We start from the raw sequence: 18,999 nt of genomic DNA on the forward strand, positions 1-18,999 counted from the left end.
TTGCTAAGCTAGCACTGTTAGCCACTTGCTAAGCTAGCACTGTTAGCCACTTTCTAAGCTAGCACTGTTAGCCACTTGCTAAGCTAGCACTGTTGGCCACTTGCTAAGCTAGCACTGTTAGCCACTTGCTAAGCTAGCACTGTTGGCCACTTGCTAAGCTAGCACTGTTAGCCACTTGCTAAGCTAGCACTGTTAGCCACTTGCTAAGCTAGCAAATATAGCATTCAGTGTAAAACATCCTTCGCTTTGCAACACAACTAAAAACTTTATTTGAACATGCGTCGACAGGAAGAGCAAATCAATCAACCTTTGTGCTGCTCCTGACCTTGGCTCCTGGCACGGTTTGAGTGATGTCATCCATGGTCTGTGATGTCACTTAAAGAAACAGTGTCTTTGTAATAGCGCGTACATGCACGAGCGTGTGCGACAGATGTAAACGATTAGTTTTATTTTGAAAATCATGACTCCGGACACTCTGGTTTCCTCCCACAGCCCAAAAGTAACTTGTGAGGGGTGTCCCCCCCCTCTCGCCCCAAGTAGCTGGGATACTTTTGATCCTTTGAATAGTTTGAGTATACAATTGGTGGCATACGATGTGCTTGTGTGTGTAGCATGTGTGTTTTAAATGTATTTGTTTGTGTTCTTTTAGTTTGTGTGTGTTTTATGAGATTTTTTGTGTGATTTTGCATGTTATTACTGTGTGTGTGTCTATAATGTGATTTTGCGTGTCTTTAATGTGTGTGTGTTTTTTTAGATTTTGTGTGTGATTATGTGTGAGTTATGTATGTATCTTTAATGTGTGTGTGTTTTATGAGATTTTGGGTGTGATTATGTGTGAGTTGTGTATGTATCTTTAATGTGTGTGTGTTTTATGAGATTTTGTGAGATTTTGCGTGTGATTCACATGTGTGTCTTGAACGTGTGTGTTTGTTTTTTTCCTCAATTGTGTGTAAGTTATGTGTGTGTGTTTCTAATGTGCATATGTTTTATCAGATTTTTTCGTGTGATTCACGTGTGTGTCTTTAACGTGTGTGTGTGTTTATTTTTTACTTTGTGTGAGCTATGTGTTTGTGTCTTAAATGTGTGTGTGTGCAGGTGGTTGACGGGCGACTGGAGTGTGTGTAGCCGCTCCTGTGGTGTGGGTCAACAGACCAGGACGTTGCGTTGTGTGAGGAAAGTGACGTATCAGAGAGAAGAAGTCGTTACACACTCGCTGTGTCCGGTGGTCACACCTGCACACGTCCAGCCCTGCAACACACACACCTGTCCACCAGAGTGGAGCAGCGGCGCCTGGACGCCGGTGAGTACAAACACACAACTGCTCGCTGAGGATTCAACAAACTGCGCTCAGAGTAGGATTATTTTGTGTTTGTTGTTTTAGCTAAGAACGTATATAGACACACACGTGCACACACACACACATATGCACAAATATACATCTATGGACACACATGTGCACACACACACAAATATGCACAGATATACATCTATGGACACACATGTGCACACACACACACACACATATGCACAAATATACAGCTATAGACACACATGTGCACACACACACACATATGCACAAATATACATCTATAGACACACACGTGCACACACACACACATATACACAAATATACATCTATAGACACACATGTGCACACACACACACATATGCACAAATATACATCTATAGACACACACGTGCACACACACACACATATGCACAAATATACATCTATAGACACACACGTGCACACACACACACATATGCACAAATATACATCTATAGACACACACGTGCACACACACACACATATGCACAAATATACATCTATAGACACACATGTGCACACACACATATGCACAAATATACATCTATAGACACACATGTGCACACACACACATATGCCTCAAATATACATATATAAACAAACACACACATATATTCACAAATATACATATATAAACACACATGTAAACACACACACACACACACTCGCACGCACACACATAGACACTCACACGTATATAGACACGCACATATCCACAAACATACATATAAACACACATGAACACACACCTGCACACACACACACACACACACACACATAGACACTCACACCTATATAGACACACACATAAGCAAAAACATAGGTATATAAACACACATGTACACACAGCTACACACACACACACACACACACACACACACACACACACACACACACACACACACACACACACACACACACACACACACACACACACACACACACACACACACACACACACACACACACACACACACACACACACACACACACACACACACACACACACACACACACACACACACACACACACATTTTATTGTAACACTGTCAGATTACGACTGAACTAATTTACTTCCAAAAGTTCCTCATTTAAACCCATGATATGTTTATCAGAATAAAGTGTCGTCATGGTTACTGCGGTGATGCTTCGACAGCGCTCTGCTGCCCTCTGGTGGACTTTTGTCGAACTTAAATCAGATTTTGTCGATCCAAACATTTATCACTGACATAGAATCACAGTTTTATCTGTTTATTATTATTCATTTTTTATTTGAACTAAACTGTTGAAAATGAGTCCCTGATGTCACTGATGTCCCTGATGTCCCTGATGTCACTGATGTCACTGATGTCCCTGATGTCACTGATGTCACTGATGTCACTTCCATGATGAGTTAAACGTTTAATATCTGCAGTTAATCGACACCTGAGAGTTTGTAAATGTGTAATAACACTTTATAACAGTCCACACTATCGACTCTCCACACACTTTAGACCCCCATCAGTTTTACTTATGGTTTACTTTTTCTTTTCTTCAAATGAGCGGGAAGTTCACAGAAACTGATGAGAACAACACAACATGTGTAGCAAAATCAGGATTTTTTTGAACACACAACAACACAACTCTGACCACATGCTGAGAAAACTATGAGCGTCTTCATGGAAACACGACACTGTGTGTAAAGTCTAGTGATGTCAGAGCCCACTAGGTGGCGCTCTGTGACCTCACATCATTTCTAAACTGTCGGCTCACCTCTTAACTCTGAATGTTCCGAAGCATCGTCGTCTCTGATCAACCTGGATTTTTGGCAGTTTATAGAGGATTCGTTCAGACTTTTGACATTTAACTCAAAGTTCTTTCTTTATTCTCAGCTCTTGATGAACGATGATAAATATTTATGAAGCTTCAAGAAACTTCAAAGTAGGAGTGTGTATTTTCAAGAATCTGTCAGTACGATACGTATCACGATACAAGGATACGATATATAGTGATATAGTGATAGTGTAGTAACAAGGATACATGTGTAGTATTGTCCAGTACTTGACTCTGGTGTTGTGATAGTGTAGTAACAAGTATATATGTGTAGTATTGTCCAGTACTTGACTCTGGTGTTGTGATAGTGTAGTAACAAGTATATATGTGTAGTATTGTCCAGTACTTGACTCTGGTGTTGTGATAGTGTAGTAACAAGTATATATGTGTAGTATTGTCCAGTACTTGACTCTGGTGTTGTGATAGTGTAGTAACAAGTATATATGTGTAGTATTGTCCAGTACTTGACTCTGGTGTTGTGATAGTGTAGTAACAAGTATATTTGTGTAGTATTGTCCAGTACTTGACTCTGGTGTTGTGATAGTGTAGTAACAAGTATATATGTGTAGTATTGTTGAGTACTTGACTCTGGTGTTGTGATAGTGTAGTAACAAGTATATATGTGTAGTATTGTCCAGTACTTGACTCTGGCGTTGTGATAGTGAAGTAATAAGTATATATGTGTAGTATTGTCCAGTACTTGACTCTGGTGTTGTGATAGTGTAGTAACAAGTATATATGTGTATTATTGTCCAGTACTTGACTCTGATGTTGTGATAGTGTAGTAACAAGTATATATGTGTAGTACTGTCCAGTACTTGACTCTGGTGTTGTGATAGTGTAGTAACACGTATATATGTGTAGTATTGTCCAGTACTTGACTCTGGTGTTGTGATAGTGTAGTAACACGTATATATGTGTAATATTGTGGAGTACTTGACTCTGGTGTTGTGATAGTGTAGTAACAAGTATATATGTTTAGTATTGTCAAGTACTTGACTCTGGTGTTGTGATAGTGTAGTAACAAGTATATATGTGTAGTATTGTCCAGTACTTGACTCTGGTGTTGTGATAGTGTAGTAACAAGTATATATGTGTAGTATTGTCCAGTACTTGACTCGGGTGTTGTGATAGTGTAGTAACAAGTATATATGTGTAGTATTGTCCAGTACTTGACTCTGGTGTTGTGATAGTGTAGTAACAAGTATATATGTGTAATATTGTCCAGTACTTGACTCTGGTGTTGTGATAGTGTAGTAGCAAGTATATATGTGTAGTATTGTCCAGTACTTGACTCTGGTGTTGTGATAGTGTAGTAACAAGTATATATGTGTAGTATTGTCCAGTACTTGACTCTGGTGTTGTGATAGTGTAGTAACACGTATATATGTGTAGTATTGTCCAGTACTTGACTCTGGTGTTGTGATAGTGTAGTAACAAGTATATATGTGTAGTATTGTCCAGTACTTGACTCTGGTGTTGTGATAGTGTAGTAACAAGTATATATGTGTAGTATTGTCCAGTACTTGACTCTGGTGTTGTGATAGTGTAGTAACAAGTATATATGTGTAGTATTGTCCAGTACTTGACTCTGGTGTTGTGATAGTGTAGTAACAAGTATACATATGTGTAGTATTGTCCAGTACTTGACTCTGGTGTTGTTATAGTGTAGTAACAAGTATACATATGTGTAGTATTGTCCAGTACTTGACTCTGGTGTTGTGATAGTGTAGTAACAAGTATACATATGTGTAGCATTGTCCAGTACTTGACTCTGGTGTTGTGATAGTGTAGTAACAAGTATACATATGTGTAGTATTGTCCAGTACTTGACTCTGGTGTTGTGATAGTGTAGTAACAAGTATACATATGTGTAGTATTGTCCAGTACTTGACTCTGGTGTTGTGATAGTGTAGTAACAAGTATATATGTGTAGTATTGTCCAGTACTTGACTCTGGTGTTGTGATAGTGTAGTAACAAGTATATATGTGTAGTATTGTCCAGTACTTGACTCTGGTGTTGTGATAGTGTAGTAACAAGTATATATGTGTAGTATTGTCCAGTACTTGACTCTGGTGTTGTAGTATTTACAGACCACATGACTCTTGACGAAGTCGTAACTTTCATTTGTTTTCAAACCAAAATATGTCCAAACATCAGCTTTAAAAGCTGCTGGACTCACTGTATCCTCTCGTCCTCAGTCATCATTCTTCCTTTAGCTGCGGAGGACGTCATGACTGCTGCCTACTAGAGGCCAGAAGTTTAATTGCAACACAAACATGAACAAACGCTGTGCATATTTGAACGTGAATTATAAATAAAATAAAAAAATAAAAAAATTGTAATTTTAAAAGCATTTTCTTGAAATATAAATCATAAAGTAACTGTGATTTGGATCAAATATGATTTTGAATATCTGTCCATTATCGTGTGCATCTGTTTCTTCTATTATCTATTATCAGTATCTTCTATTATCTATTCTCAGTATCTTCTATTATCTATTATCAGTATCTTCTATTATCTATTCTCAGTATCTTCTATTATCGATTATCAGTCTCTTCTATTATCTATTATCAGTTTCTTCTATTATCTATTATCAGTTTCTTCTATTATCTATTATCAGTATCTTCTATTATCTATTATCAGTTTCTTCTATTATCTATTATCAGTTTCTTCTATTATCTATTATCAGTTTCTTCTATTATCTATTATCAGTTTCTTCTATTATCTATTATCAGTATCTTCTATTATCTATTATCAGTATCTTCTATTATCTATTCTCAGTATCTTCTATTATCTATTATCAGTATCTTCTATTATCTATTCTCAGTATCTTCTATTATCTATTATCAGTATCTTCTATTATCTATTCTCAGTATCTTCTATTATCTATTATCAGTATCTTCTATTATCTATTATCAGTATCTTCTATTATCTATTCTCAGTATCTTCTATTATCTATTATCAGTATCTTCTATTATCTATTCTCAGTATCTTCTATTATCTATTATCAGTATCTTCTATTATCTATTATCAGTATCTTCTATTATCTATTCTCAGTATCTTCTATTATCTATTATCAGTTTCTTCTATTATCTATTATCAGTTTCTTCTATTATCTATTATCAGTATCTTCTATTATCTATTATCAGTATCTTCTATTATCTATTCTCAGTATCTTCTATTATCTATTATCAGTATCTTCTATTATCTATTCTCAGTATCTTCTATTATCTATTATCAGTATCTTCTATTATCTATTATCAGTATCTTCTATTATCTATTCTCAGTATCTTCTATTATCTATTCTCAGTATCTTCTATTATCTATTATCAGTATCTTCTATTATCTATTCTCAGTATCTTCTATTATCTATTATCAGTATCTTCTATTATCTATTATCAGTATCTTCTATTATCTATTCTCAGTATCTTCTATTATCTATTATCAGTATCTTCTATTATCTATTCTCAGTATCTTCTATTATCTATTATCAGTATCTTCTATTATCTATTATCAGTATCTTCTATTATCTATTATCAGTATCTTCTATTATCTATTATCAGTATCTTCTATTATCTATTCTCAGTATCTTCTATTATCTATTATCAGTTTCTTCTATTATCTATTCTCAGTATCTTCTATTATCTATTATCAGTATCTTCTATTATCTATTCTCAGTATCTTCTATTATCTATTCTCAGTTTCTTCTATTATCTATTATCAGTATCTTCTATTATCTATTATCAGTATCTTCTATTATCTATTCTCAGTATCTTCTATTATCTATTATCAGTATCTTCTATTATCTATTCTCAGTATCTTCTATTATCTATTATCAGTATCTTCTATTATCTATTATCAGTATCTTCTATTATCTATTCTCAGTATCTTCTATTATCTATTATCAGTATCTTCTATTATCTATTCTCAGTTTCTTTTATTATCTATTCTCAGTATCTTCTATTATCTATTATCAGTATCTTCTATTATCTATTATCAGTATCTTCTATTATCTATTATCAGTATCTTCTATTATCTATTCTCAGTATCTTCTATTATCTATTATCAGTATCTTCTATTATCTATTCTCAGTTTCTTCTATTATCTATTCTCAGTATCTTCTATTATCTATTCTCAGTATCTTCTATTATCTATTCTCAGTATCTTCTATTATCTATTATCAGTATCTTCTATTATCTATTATCAGTATCTTCTATTATCTATTATCAGTATCTTCTATTATCTATTCTCAGTATCTTCTATTATCTATTATCAGTATCTTCTATTATCTATTCTCAGTTTATTCTATTATCTATTCTCAGTATCTTCTATTATCTATTCTCAGTATCTTCTATTATCTATTATCAGTATCTTCTATTATCTATTCTCAGTTTCTTCTATTATCTATTATCAGTATCTTCTATTATCTATTATCAGTATCTTCTATTATCTATTCTCAGTTTCTTCTATTATCTATTATCAGTATCTTCTATTATCTATTATCAGTATCTTCTATTATCTATTCTCAGTATCTTCTATTATCTATTATCAGTATCTTCTATTATCTATTATCAGTATCTTCTATTATCTATTATCAGTATCTTCTATTATCTATTATCAGTATCTTCTATTATCTATTATCAGTATCTTCTATTATCTATTATCAGTATCTTCTATTATCTATTATCAGTATCTTCTATTATCTATTATCAGTTTATTCTATTATCTATTCTCAGTATCTTCTATTATCTATTATCAGTATCTTCTATTATCTATTATCAGTATCTTCTATTATCTATTATCAGTATCTTCTATTATCTATTATCAGTATCTTCTATTATCTATTATCAGTATCTTCTATTATCTATTATCAGTATCTTCTATTATCTATTATCAGTATCTTCTATTATCTATTCTCAGTATCTTCTATTATCTATTATCAGTTTCTTCTATTATCTATTCTCAGTATCTTCTATTATCTATTATCAGTTTCTTCTATTATCTATTCTCAGTATCTTCTATTATCTATTCTCAGTATCTTCTATTATCTATTATCAGTATCTTCTATTATCTATTATCAGTATCTTCTGTTATCTATTATCAGTATCTTCTATTATCTATTATCAGTATCTTCTATTATCTATTATCAGTATCTTCTATTATCTATTCTCAGTATCTTCTATTATCTATTCTCAGTATCTTCTATTATCTATTCTCAGTATCTTCTATTATCTATTATCAGTATCTTCTATTATCTATTATCAGTATCTTCTGTTATCTATTATCAGTATCTTCTATTATCTATTATCAGTATCTTCTATTATCTATTATCAGTATCTTCTATTATCTATTATCAGTATCTTCTATTATATATTATCAGTATCTTCTATTATCTATTATCAGTATCTTCTATTATCTATTCTCAGTATCTTCTATTATCTATTATCAGTTTCTTCTATTATCTATTATCAGTATCTTCTATTATCTATTATCAGTATCTTCTATTATCTATTCTCAGTATCTTCTATTATCTATTATCAGTATCTTCTGACAGCAATAACTCCACAGATTCGTTCTTTAAACCGAACGACGCCTTGTTTACGATGTCGTGAGTCGTTGAGGTCGACGAGTCACTTTGTGGCGCGAAGGTGTCGGCGAGACATCACTCTGGCGCAGGAATGCTGCTGTGAGTTCAGTCTGTGGTCAGACGCCGGTGGGATCCATCAGTGTAGCGAGCAGAGGACACACCGTGTGTGTGTGTGTGTGTGTGTGTGAGTCTAAACACGCTCAGATGTGTGTTTACTGTCAGATAAATCAGCTGCAATGACAGTCCGGTCCCAGCGGGGGGCAGCGCGGCCGGCGGTCACTTTGCTCTGAGTAATGGAGGATTGTTCCGGTAATGTTTGTCGTTACCGCGACGACCTTCTGTTGGCGAGAGACAAGTGGAAGGTTGACACGTCAAGTGAGTGTTTTGCGATAGAAATATAGTCTCTGGGAGAGAAAACGACTTCCTGTTTTCACTGTATCACTTTTTATTAAAAGAAAATATTGATACATATAATATAGCTGTTATTTTCTCTTAAAATAATACAATATTTTTAGTTACAAATAACAGTCAATTATATTCACAGCATTTTTGTGTAGAAATTAAACTTCCGGCCTCTAGATGGCAGCAGTTGGTACGTCCTACAAGGCTAAAGGAAGAATGATGACTGAGGACGAGAGGATACAGTGAGTCCAGCAGCTTTTAAAGCTGATGTTTGAACATATTTTGGTTTGAAAACAAATGAAAGTTACGACTTCGTCAAGAGTCATGTGGTCTGTAAATACTACAAAACCAGAGTCAAGTACTGGACAATACTACACATATATCCTTGTTACTACACTATCACAACACCAGAGTCAAGTACTGGACAATACTACACATATATCCTTGTTACTACACTATCACAACACCAGAGTCAAGTACTGGACAATACTACACATATATACTTGTTACTACACTATCACAACACCAGAGTCAAGTACTCAACAATACTACACATATATACTTGTTACTACACTATCACAACACCAGAGTCAAGTACTGGACAATACTACACATATATCCTTGTTACTACACTATCACAACACCAGAGTCAAGTACTCAACAATACTACACATATATACTTGTTACTACACTATCACAACACCAGAGTCAAGTACTGGACAATACTACACATATATCCTTGTTACTACACTATCACAACACCAGAGTCAAGTACTCAACAATACTACACATATATACTTGTTACTACACTATCACAACACCAGAGTCAAGTACTGGACAATACTACACATATATCCTTGTTACTACACTATCACAACACCAGAGTCAAGTACTGGACAATACTACACATATATCCTTGTTACTACACTATCACAACACCAGAGTCAAGTACTCAACAATACTACACATATATACTTGTTACTACACTATCACAACACCAGAGTCAAGTACTCAACAATACTTCACATATATACTTGTTACTACACTATCACAACACCAGAGTCAAGTACTCAACAATACTACACATATATACTTGTTACTACACTATCACAACACCAGAGTCAAGTACTGGACAATACTACACATATATACTTGTTACTACACTATCACAACACCAGAGTCAAGTACTGGACAATACTACACATATATACTTGTTACTACACTATCACAACACCAGAGTCAAGTACTCAACAATACTTCACATATATACTTGTTACTACACTATCACAACACCAGAGTCAAGTACTCAACAATACTACACATATATACTTGTTACTACACTATCACAACACCAGAGTCAAGTACTGGACAATACTACACATATATACTTGTTACTACACTATCACAACACCAGAGTCAAGTACTGGACAATACTACACATATATCCTTGTTACTACACTATCACAACACCAGAGTCAAGTACTCAACAATACTACACATATATACTTGTTACTACACTATCACAACACCAGAGTCAAGTACTGGACAATACTACACATATATCCTTGTTACTACACTATCACAACACCAGAGTCAAGTACTCAACAATACTACACATATATACTTGTTACTACACTATCACAACACCAGAGTCAAGTACTGGACAATACTACACATATATACTTGTTACTGCACTATCACAACACCAGAGTCAAGTACTGGACAATACTACACATATATCCTTGTTACTACACTATCACAACACCAGAGTCAAGTACTCAACAATACTACACATATATACTTGTTACTACACTATCACAACACCAGAGTCAAGTACTGGACAATACTACACATATATCCTTGTTACTACACTATCACAACACCAGAGTCAAGTACTCAACAATACTACACATATATACTTGTTACTACAGTATCACAACACCAGAGTCAAGTACTGGACAATACTACACATATATCCTTGTTACTATACTATGACAACACCAGAGTCAAGTACTGGACAATACTACACATATATCCTTGTTACTACACTATCACAACACCAGAGTCAAGTACTCAACAATACTACACATATATACTTGTTACTACACTATCACAACACCAGAGTCAAGTACTGGACAATACTACACATATATCCTTGTTACTACACTATCACAACACCAGAGTCAAGTACTCAACAATACTACACATATATACTTGTTACTACACTATCACAACACCAGAGTCAAGTACTGGACAATACTACACATATATACTTGTTACTGCACTATCACAACACCAGAGTCAAGTACTGGACAATACTACACATATATCCTTGTTACTACACTATCACAACACCAGAGTCAAGTACTCAACAATACTACACATATATACTTGTTACTACACTATCACAACACCAGAGTCAAGTACTGGACAATACTACACATATATCCTTGTTACTACACTATCACAACACCAGAGTCAAGTACTGGACAATACTACACATATATCCTTGTTACTACACTATCACAACACCAGAGTCAAGTACTCAACAATACTACACATATATACTTGTTACTACACTATCACAACACCAGAGTCAAGTACTCAACAATACTTCACATATATACTTGTTACTACACTATCACAACACCAGAGTCAAGTACTCAACAATACTACACATATATACTTGTTACTACACTATCACAACACCAGAGTCAAGTACTGGACAATACTACACATATATACTTGTTACTACACTATCACAACACCAGAGTCAAGTACTGGACAATACTACACATATATACTTGTTACTACACTATCACAACACCAGAGTCAAGTACTCAACAATACTTCACATATATACTTGTTACTACACTATCACAACACCAGAGTCAAGTACTCAACAATACTACACATATATACTTGTTACTACACTATCACAACACCAGAGTCAAGTACTGGACAATACTACACATATATACTTGTTACTACACTATCACAACACCAGAGTCAAGTACTGGACAATACTACACATATATCCTTGTTACTACACTATCACAACACCAGAGTCAAGTACTCAACAATACTACACATATATACTTGTTACTACACTATCACAACACCAGAGTCAAGTACTGGACAATACTACACATATATCCTTGTTACTACACTATCACAACACCAGAGTCAAGTACTCAACAATACTACACATATATACTTGTTACTACACTATCACAACACCAGAGTCAAGTACTGGACAATACTACACATATATACTTGTTACTGCACTATCACAACACCAGAGTCAAGTACTGGACAATACTACACATATATCCTTGTTACTACACTATCACAACACCAGAGTCAAGTACTCAACAATACTACACATATATACTTGTTACTACACTATCACAACACCAGAGTCAAGTACTGGACAATACTACACATATATCCTTGTTACTACACTATCACAACACCAGAGTCAAGTACTCAACAATACTACACATATATACTTGTTACTACAGTATCACAACACCAGAGTCAAGTACTGGACAATACTACACATATATCCTTGTTACTATACTATGACAACACCAGAGTCAAGTACTGGACAATACTACACATATATCCTTGTTACTACACTATCACAACACCAGAGTCAAGTACTCAACAATACTACACATATATACTTGTTACTACACTATCACAACACCAGAGTCAAGTACTCAACAATACTTCACATATATACTTGTTACTACACTATCACAACACCAGAGTCAAGTACTCAACAATACTACACATATATACTTGTTACTACACTATCACAACACCAGAGTCAAGTACTGGACAATACTACACATATATACTTGTTACTACACTATCACAACACCAGAGTCAAGTACTGGACAATACTACACATATATACTTGTTACTACACTATCACAACACCAGAGTCAAGTACTCAACAATACTTCACATATATACTTGTTACTACACTATCACAACACCAGAGTCAAGTACTCAACAATACTACACATATATACTTGTTACTACACTATCACAACACCAGAGTCAAGTACTGGACAATACTACACATATATACTTGTTACTACACTATCACAACACCAGAGTCAAGTACTGGACAATACTACACATATATCCTTGTTACTACACTATCACAACACCAGAGTCAAGTACTCAACAATACTACACATATATACTTGTTACTACACTATCACAACACCAGAGTCAAGTACTGGACAATACTACACATATATCCTTGTTACTACACTATCACAACACCAGAGTCAAGTACTCAACAATACTACACATATATACTTGTTACTACACTATCACAACACCAGAGTCAAGTACTGGACAATACTACACATATATACTTGTTACTGCACTATCACAACACCAGAGTCAAGTACTGGACAATACTACACATATATCCTTGTTACTACACTATCACAACACCAGAGTCAAGTACTCAACAATACTACACATATATACTTGTTACTACACTATCACAACACCAGAGTCAAGTACTGGACAATACTACACATATATCCTTGTTACTACACTATCACAACACCAGAGTCAAGTACTCAACAATACTACACATATATACTTGTTACTACAGTATCACAACACCAGAGTCAAGTACTGGACAATACTACACATATATCCTTGTTACTATACTATGACAACACCAGAGTCAAGTACTGGACAATACTACATATATATACTTGTTACTACACTATCACAACACCAGAGTCAAGTACTGGACAATACTACACATATATACTTGTTACTACACTATCACAACACCAGAGTCAAGTACTGGACAATACTACACATATATACTTGTTACTACATTATCACAACACCAGAGTCAAGTACTGGACAATACTACACATTTATACTTGTTACTACACTATCACAACACCAGAGTCAAGTACTGGACAATACTACACATATATCCTTGTTACTACACTATCACAACACCAGAGTCAAGTACTCAACAATACTACACATATATACTTGTTACTACACTATCACAACACCAGAGTCAAGTACTCAACAATACTTCACATATATACTTGTTACTACACTATCACAACACCAGAGTCAAGTACTCAACAATACTACACATATATACTTGTTACTACACTATCACAACACCAGAGTCAAGTACTCAACAATACTACACATATATACTTGTTACTACACTATCACAACACCAGAGTCAAGTACTGGACAATACTACACATATATCCTTGTTACTATACTATCACAACACCAGAGTCAAGTACTCAACAATACTACACATATATACTTGTTACTACACTATCACAACACCAGAGTCAAGTACTGGACAATACTACACATATATCCTTGTTACTACACTATCACAACACCAGAGTCAAGTACTCAACAATACTACACATATATACTTGTTACTACACTATCACAACACCAGAGTCAAGTACTCAACAATACTTCACATATATACTTGTTACTACACTATCACAACACCAGAGTCAAGTACTCAACAATACTACACATATATACTTGTTACTACACTATCACAACACCAGAGTCAAGTACTGGACAATACTACACATATATACTTGTTACTACACTATCACAACACCAGAGTCAAGTACTCAACAATACTACACATATATACTTGTTACTACACTATCACAACACCAGAGTCAAGTACTCAACAATACTTCACATATATACTTGTTACTACACTATCACAACACCAGAGTCAAGTACTGGACAATACTACACATATATACTTGTTACTACACTATCACAACACCAGAGTCAAGTACTGGACAATACTACACATATATACTTGTTACTACACTATCACAACACCAGAGTCAAGTACTGGACAATACTACACATATATACTTGTTACTACACTATCACAACACCAGAGTCAAGTACTGGACAATACTACACATATATACTTGTTACTACACTATCACAACACCAGAGTCAAGTACTGGACAATACTACACATATATACTTGTTACTACACTATCACAACACCAGAGTCAAGTACTGGACAATACTACACATATATACTTGTTACTACACTATCACAACACCAGAGTCAAGTACTGGACAATACTACACATATATACTTGTTACTACACTATCACAACACCAGAGTCAAGTACTGGACAATACTACACATATATACTTGTTACTACACTATCACAACACCAGAGTCAAGTACTGGACAATACTTCACATATATACTTGTTACTACACTACAGGATATATATCATATCCTTGTATCGTGATACCCATCTTCTTTAAATACACTTTTTTTAACACCTTCTTAAATAAACAAACAACACACTAAAAAGTCTTGCACACACTTCATTGATTCTTCATTAATCTAATAAAGTCCAGTAATAACTGTAACAAGGACCAAAAAAGACCCACGATCCTCAAAAAAAAGCCCAACTGACCTGAACTTGACCTCCTGTGTGTCAGTGCTCCAAGACGTGTGGTCGCGGCCTGAGGAAGAGGACGGTGTTCTGCAGCAGCAGCGACCCGGGGGTCCGGGCGGCCGTGGTGCCGGACAGCATGTGCAGGCAGCACCACCGACCCAAAGCCCAGGAGGCGTGTGTTCTGCGGCGCTGCCCGAAGAATGAGCGCCTGATGTGGATCCCTGCAGCCTGGAGCCTGGTGAGAGAGCGACACCTGCTGACACTTGTCTTCACTACAACTGTATCATGATACAGTGTCTTCACTACACAACTGTATCATGTTACAGTCTCTTCACTACACAACTGTATCATGATACAGTGTCTTCACTACACAACTGTATCATGATACAGTGTCTTCACTACACAACTGTATCATGATACAGTGTCTTCACTACACAACTGTATCATGATACAGTGTCTTCACTACACAACTGTATCATGATACATTGTCTTCACTACACAACTGTATCATAACAAAGTGTCTTCACTACACAACTGTATCATGATACAGTTTCTTCACTCCACAACTGTATCATGATACAGTGTCTTCACTGCAAAACTGTTTCATGATACGGTGTCTTCACTACACAACTGTATCATGATACAGTGTCTTCACTACACAACTGTATCATGATACATTGTCTTCACTACACAACTGTATCATAACAAAGTGTCTTCACTACACAACTGTATCATGATACAGTTTCTTCACTACACAACTGTATCATGATACAGTGTCTTCACTGCACAACTGTATCATGATACAGTGTCTTCACTGCAAAACTGTTTCATGATACGGTGTCTTCACTACACAACTGTATCATGATACATTGTCTTCACTACACAACTGTATCATAACAAAGTGTCTTCACTACACAACTGTATCATGATACGGTGTCTTCACTACACAACTGTATCATGATACAGTGTCTTCACTACACAACTGTATCATGATACATTGTCTTCACTACACAACTGTATCATAACAACGTGTCTTCACTACACAACTGTATCATGATACAGTGTCTTCACTGCAAAACTGTTTCATGATACGGTGTCTTCACTACACAACTGTATCATGTTACAGTGTCTTCACTACACAACTGTATCATGATACGGTGTCTTCACTACACAACTGTATCATGATACAGTGTCTTCACTACACAACTGTATCATGATACAGTGTCTTCACTGCAAAACTGTTTCATGATACGGTGTCTTCAATACACAACTGTATCATGTTACAGTGTCTTCACTACACAAGTGTATCATGTTACAGTGTCTTCACTACACAACTGGATCATGATACAGTGTCTTCACTACACAACTGTATCATGATACCGTGTCTTCACTACACAACTGTATCATGATACAGTGTCTTCACTACACAACTGTATCATGATACGGTGTCTTCACTACACAACTGTTGAGACTTGTCTCCTCTGTTGTCTACAGTGCTCGCGGTCCTGTGGCTCGGGGGTCCAGACGAGGGACCTGTTCTGTGGAGAGAGGGACCATCAGGGCGGGTAAGACGGTCTCGCAGTGGTCAGCAGCTCCGTGTGTTCTCTCCGGCCCACTCACTCCAGAACCCTCTCAGGTACCAGGAGTTCCCGGCCAGGCGCTGCAGGAACGTGGCCAAACCTCCCGTGGACCTGCAGCAGACCTGCAACCAGACTCCCTGTCCGGACCTGGCCCGGGTCACTCCGAGAACCTTCTTCAACCCCGTCCTCTTCGGCTGGTACTCGTCTCCGTGGCAACAGGTAGGTCCGATCGGATCCGGAGCCGGGTCAGAACCTCCCGGTGACCTCCGTGTCTCGTCCAGTGCTCCGTGTCCTGCGGCGGCGGCGTCCAGACCAGGTCCATCCAGTGTCTCCGTCAGGGTCGGCCCTCCTCCGGCTGCCTGCTCCACCAGAGGCCCGTCTCCTCGCGGGCCTGCAACACCCACTTCTGCTCTCCAGCGCCCCCTGCTGTCCCTGCTGCTGCTCCTGCAAACCCGGCCAGCAACCGGGTCAACAGCGCCGCAGACACTTCTAAAGGTAAATGACTTGGATTCTTCATGTTCAAGGAACCATCAGAACCTTGAAGGTCGAACATAACTTTTCAAACGTCCAAACTTTGAATTATCGTCATTGAATTGTAATTACAATCATTTCAAAATAAAACATTTGATATTTTTATTTCATTCTTCTATATTTTTTATTGAAATGTTACATTATTTCGTTAAATGTAGTTATTTATTGACATTTAAAGGTTAAATAAATATGTATATATATGTTGTTTTTTTAATTGACTACCAATTTCAACATTTTCTGAATGAATTAATCTTTTTTTCCGTACAGTTTTATCGTGTAATTCCAATTATTGAAAAGTAAAACATATTATTTTTTAACTTCAATATATAAATATATAAATATAAATATCTTTATCTCACCAGACTCGTCCAATCGAACACTGAGCTGTTGCTTCACTTTCACAACAATCTTCAAAACGACCGTTAATTGCAAATAACTGAAATGTTATTAGTGCTTTAAAAAAATCATGATGAGTTGATCATGTCGTAATTCTACGTCGTCACATGATCGTCTGCGCGTCACATGATTGGCTGAAAGTTTGATCAGTAGCTCTGAGCTCTGTTGGTTTAGTCTGGAGACTCTATTATAACAACATTTAATTATTGAATTGACTACAAATTAAAAAAAAGAATTATATTTTTTAAATGTATTTTTGAATTATTATTGACATTAGAAAATCAAACTATGTGTAAAAATAATTAAATTGTAAATAATATTTGTTTTAAATGACATTAAAAGTCATTATAGAAATGATTCAATTCAATTATTGAATAAAATAAAAACAATACTTTAAAATAAACATTTCAATAATATAACATATAATATAATAATAATGAAAGATTCTGAATAAACATCATCTGACATCTGGTGGTTCTGGTGCTGGCCCGTTCCTCCGGGAGACCCTCCTGTGACCTGGTTCTGTCTCTGTGCCGCCAGCCTGTCTGGACCTGTTCAGCTGGTGCCACCTGGTCCCTCAACACGGCGTCTGCAGCCACAAGTTCTACGGTCAGCAGTGCTGCCTGTCCTGCTCCGGCAGGAGGACGTGAACCCACCGGACCTTCAGAACCTTCAGAACCTTCAGAACCTTCAGAACCTTCAGAACCTTCAGAACCTTCAGAACCTTCAGAACCTTCAGGCGTTCACTTGTACATTCGCAGACTGTTCTTAATTTATTTTCGGTTGTTGCTGGACTTCTGCTGCCGGACCAGAACCAAGAGACTTCAGCGACCCAAACTCTTCCCTGACGTGTCAATCATGTGATCATGAAATAACA

The 18,999-nt window shown here is 36.0% G+C and overlaps 1 protein-coding gene across 1 annotated transcript in view; it reads left to right on the plus strand.

The window, feature by feature from the left end:
- Positions 1-18,772, plus strand: part of adamts18 (ADAM metallopeptidase with thrombospondin type 1 motif, 18) — a 53,569-nt gene extending 34,797 nt beyond the window's left edge. The window contains exons 19-24 of the mRNA XM_087793127.1: positions 1,096-1,300; positions 15,659-15,853; positions 17,110-17,180; positions 17,252-17,414; positions 17,477-17,690; positions 18,663-18,772. Coding sequence (XP_087649253.1) covers positions 1,096-1,300; positions 15,659-15,853; positions 17,110-17,180; positions 17,252-17,414; positions 17,477-17,690; positions 18,663-18,772 — 958 coding nt within the window. The remainder of the gene's footprint in view (positions 1-1,095; positions 1,301-15,658; positions 15,854-17,109; positions 17,181-17,251; positions 17,415-17,476; positions 17,691-18,662) is intronic.
- The last annotated feature ends 227 nt before the right edge of the window (positions 18,773-18,999 follow it).

This window comes from Callionymus lyra, chromosome 6 (assembly GCF_982586985.1).
Source record: "Callionymus lyra chromosome 6, fCalLyr1.hap1.1, whole genome shotgun sequence".
Lineage (NCBI taxonomy): Eukaryota > Metazoa > Chordata > Actinopteri > Syngnathiformes > Callionymidae > Callionymus > Callionymus lyra.